Raw genomic sequence first — 3,908 nt, forward strand, 5'->3', positions numbered from 1 at the left:
AAGAACTAATTTTTTAAACTTTTTTTTTGAAATTTGATCTCTACTATTAAACCGAAAAAAAGTAATAAAAAATTATGTCATGTAGTATTAAACAATTAAGCTATCTTATATTATGAATATAGTAGTATTTATACCTTATTAATATCCTCAAGCAACGCATAAAAATCTGCAGCAGCAATAGAAACATCCAAAATAATCTTGACTTGTCTTGCAGCTTGATGCGTTTCAGCTGCTTCATTTCTATATTAATTAAACAATTCACATGTTTGATGAAATGCTTAAGGAAATGCTTGCCTACATATTGCCACGATACTTTGTACTAAATAAAAGTAACTTACTTATTCTCATGAAGAATGGCAAAAGGTGAAACAGAACACTATGTTTTAACATAATAAGAGCAGTTTTCAAGATAAATTTAAATTACTTTCTTAATGTGGACCACTTCACAGAGCTTTAATTTAAGTTATTACCCTGCTAAACTGAACTTTTTAAAGGGCTTAGATTTAAAAATGTTACACCCTGCTAAAAGCTTTGCTCTTTAATGGCCCATATATTTAAGATCATCAAAACTTAACAAAGCACATACTTTTTTGCAAGTTTATGAAGATATTTTAAAACATTTTCAGATATATCTGCTTTGAATAGTATTCCTAATGCATCTTCAACTTGCTCCTTCGGTCCATTGGATTTCAGCAATTTAGAGAAAACATTCAGAAGGGATGAAATTTCTTCTAATAAAAAGAAGAAGACAAAATTAGTTATAATAAATTTAAATTCCGCAAATCTAACTAAAAATCCTCGAATCTAAAAGTTATACTAAATTCCGCAAATTTAAAAAACAATTTTTCATCCTATACTACGGCGTACATGATGACTTGGAATATGGGGAAAGTTGGCCCAATACCCTAAAGACGTAAAAACAATTAATAGCCATTGTCTTTGTTGTTTTGCATATGGTGTGATATTGTGTTTAGTAGATATTGGTGGTTAGCGTGCTTGCCTCTAACCTAGAGGTAATGGATTCAAGGCTCAATGCTGCTACCATTGTTGGCGTATGTGTCCATGGGCAAGACACTTAACAGCAATTGCTCCAACCCAGTGGTCACTAATGGGTTGTCCAAATTATCAGCCACACATAAAAAATTCCCCCAAAAAATAATTACCCACAAAGTAACATGTAAGCTGGGATGAGGTGTATGAAACAGAACACCCAAGTTTAACGTCTGTCGTTTTCCGGCTACGCGAGGATTAAGTAAGTTACATTAACATTAGCAAACCTTCTTTAAAATGCAGATCTGCCCTTGAGTTACAGCAACTAAGTTGGCTTAACCCCACAAGCGCATCTTCGGGAGTTATTCTGTTATCGGACAAAACTTTTTGTAAACTGTGAAATAAAATAGAGTTGACTGTTACAGTAGCACAAAGAGGCTGAAAAAAATCTACTACTTTTAAACTTACCGAGATTTTCGTCTGCTTTGCGACATATTTGTTGATCAAATTAATTTCATACAGCCTACTGTTTTTACTTGAGCTGTTACATCAATTGCCCAAAAAATCTTTAACCTATACATAATAAGCTAACGCTATGCTAATAAATGACCTCCGAATTTGTAGTACTTGTTGTTCTAATTAAGAATGCGTAGGTGTATTACGTAAATCCTTTGTTGTGTAGCGTCATATTTCATATGCGAAACTTTATTCCTTCACCAGGTGATTCCCCGTCTCATGCTGTCCCGGGCTACGTCACAAAATCTGGTTTTAGTTGGTATACGTTTAATGAATGGTCTGCTCAATAAAAGTTGATTACTTACGTCAGTTGTATTATTGTAAAGAAATAACGTAAGTAAAAAGCCACTTTTAATGCGCAGGAGTGCTTGGTTCTTAAAAAATCTCAATATTTAGATAGACGAAAAACAGTAACCAGTAATAATAATAAAATACTATGCCTTGAGATGCATAATTGCAGCAACTATGACGTCACAGACGCAGGGGCAATGGAAAACAAGACTCATTGTTTTACAATCCGTTTCCGAACTCGGTCTCTACTAACTTTGGTCTTGTGCAAAACAAGAACAAATTCTTTACAGATATTTTAATTCCGCCTTTTACCTTTTCAACGTTCAACACAGCAAAATGACACACAGCAAATGCAAAATAAACATGAATTTGTTTCTTGGTGCAAAACAAACGTAAAAGTAGAACGAAAAATGATTGATAAAATTTTGGTTATCAAGCATAAGAAAGTGCTGTATATTTGTTTCAAACAATGAAAATACTGTGATTGATAAGACAGAGATAAATATCATTGTGTTTGAGTTAAAATCCTACAATAACAATAAAAAGTAAAATCACATGAACGCAAACATAAAAATAAAATGAATTTTTGATTTTTTTTCTGATTTTACAGACAGACAGACACATCAAACATTGTATATACATGTTGACATAAATAAATAAATACAAAACTTGTTCTTTAAGGACAGAGCACCAGATTTAGGAGAAAAAAAAACATGAAAAAATATCATTAAATTTGATTTCAAAAACCTAGAAAAAAAGTTCACAAAACAAAAAGACAACGTTAAAGAGGAATAGAAGAAACAGAAACTTAGAGATTTTTATGAGACTTGACGCTTGTGACTAACAGGGAAACGTACGGAATGCCGAACCATGTATGACGATCGTGCGGCCAGAACCTTAAACGAGGACACTGCTCCGGGACCTCGTTTGTCGCGTAGAAGTAAGCGTAACACACACACGCCATGTAAGAAGCAAGACAAACCATGATATGCCTGTAAGGATATATATGATTATTATTTCAATCACATTGTGTATGATCTGCGTTTTTTGTTTTTATTCTTTATGGGTGAGGTCCTTGTCAAGGACCTGGGATTTAGGCCAGATTTGGCCCATTACCCCACACCCAGAAAGCCAATGTAAGTGCTTTGTGCGACCAGTGCCACGACACCGCATCGTACTCAGGCGCGTATTTTTTGCATTGTTTTTTTATGCCATGTGCTTATGAGTTACCACACTTTTCAACTTTGTGTATGATTTTTGTTTTTGATATGGCTGATAATTAATGACCGCTGGGTTGGAGCAATGTCTGTTAAGTGTCTTGCCCAAGGACACATACGCCGATCAGTGTTGGTACCGTTGCCAACTTCGAACCGGGGACACTTTGGTAACGATGCAGGCGTCGGCACGGCGCCGGACAACTGCATTACATACCAGGGCTCTTATGTTTTTTATAGCAGCACATTCAACAGTTAATGTGGGCCTAAACCTTAAACTTCCTAAAATTGAGTATTTAACTTAGAAGTAAATGATTATAACTTGTTTATCCTCGCGTTCTAAAAATTGCATGCGAAATGAACCTAATCTTGTGTATTCCAAATTTATATTAAACATGCTATGTTCCAACGCTAGTAGTTAAAATGTAGGTACCAGGTACTATTGATCTATAACTATTATTACAATTATTGGCACCTAATGCATTGATGCATGTACAGTAGGGTGAAGAAGGGACACATATTCATTAGATTTTCTTGTTCTATTTGGTAGTAGACAAAGAACATTCAAATAAATATAAAACTGTATCCTGACGACCACCATAGACCGTTGTTAATTGTTTAAAACACGGTGTCCCGTCTTCTCCAACCCTACTATAAGTAATCTGGGTATACACAGTAACGGTTTATTGGGGATATCACACCAATTACAGGTAATTTAAGCATATGGCCTAAAGATCACCCTGTTCAATAAAAGATATACCCGGCGCTGCGGTATAGTGGTTAGCGCGCCTGCCTGTAACCCAGAGGTAATGGGTTCAAGGCTCAACGCTGCTATCATTATGGGCGTATATGTCTTTGGGCAAGACACTTAACAACAATTGCTCCAACCAGTGGTCC

At 35.2% G+C, this 3,908-nt stretch overlaps 2 protein-coding genes across 3 annotated transcripts in view; both read right to left on the minus strand.

Annotated features, from left to right (window-relative positions):
• Window positions 1–92: 92 nt before the first annotated feature.
• Window positions 93–1,846, minus strand: LOC104266774. Its single transcript, XM_009863766.3, has 4 exons — window positions 1,459–1,846; window positions 1,278–1,384; window positions 587–731; window positions 93–240 (listed from the first exon to the last, which is right to left on the minus strand). The coding sequence occupies exons 1-4, from the start codon at window positions 1,482–1,484 to the stop codon at window positions 129–131; spliced, it is 390 nt and encodes a 129-aa protein (XP_009862068.2). The 5' UTR covers window positions 1,485–1,846; the 3' UTR covers window positions 93–128.
• A 233-nt stretch (window positions 1,847–2,079) lies between these two features.
• LOC100178882 (alkaline ceramidase 2) overlaps window positions 2,080–3,908 on the minus strand; it is a 7,638-nt gene continuing 5,809 nt past the window's right edge. For both annotated transcript variants that reach the window (XM_018817290.2, XM_026840386.1), the window contains one exon: window positions 2,080–2,789. In XM_018817290.2, the coding sequence (XP_018672835.1) occupies window positions 2,606–2,789 (184 nt within the window). In that variant the 3' untranslated portion in view covers window positions 2,080–2,605. The remainder of the gene's footprint in view (window positions 2,790–3,908) is intronic.

This window comes from Ciona intestinalis, unplaced genomic scaffold (assembly GCF_000224145.3).
Source record: "Ciona intestinalis unplaced genomic scaffold, KH HT001235.1, whole genome shotgun sequence".
Taxonomy (NCBI): Eukaryota; Metazoa; Chordata; class Ascidiacea; order Phlebobranchia; family Cionidae; genus Ciona; species Ciona intestinalis.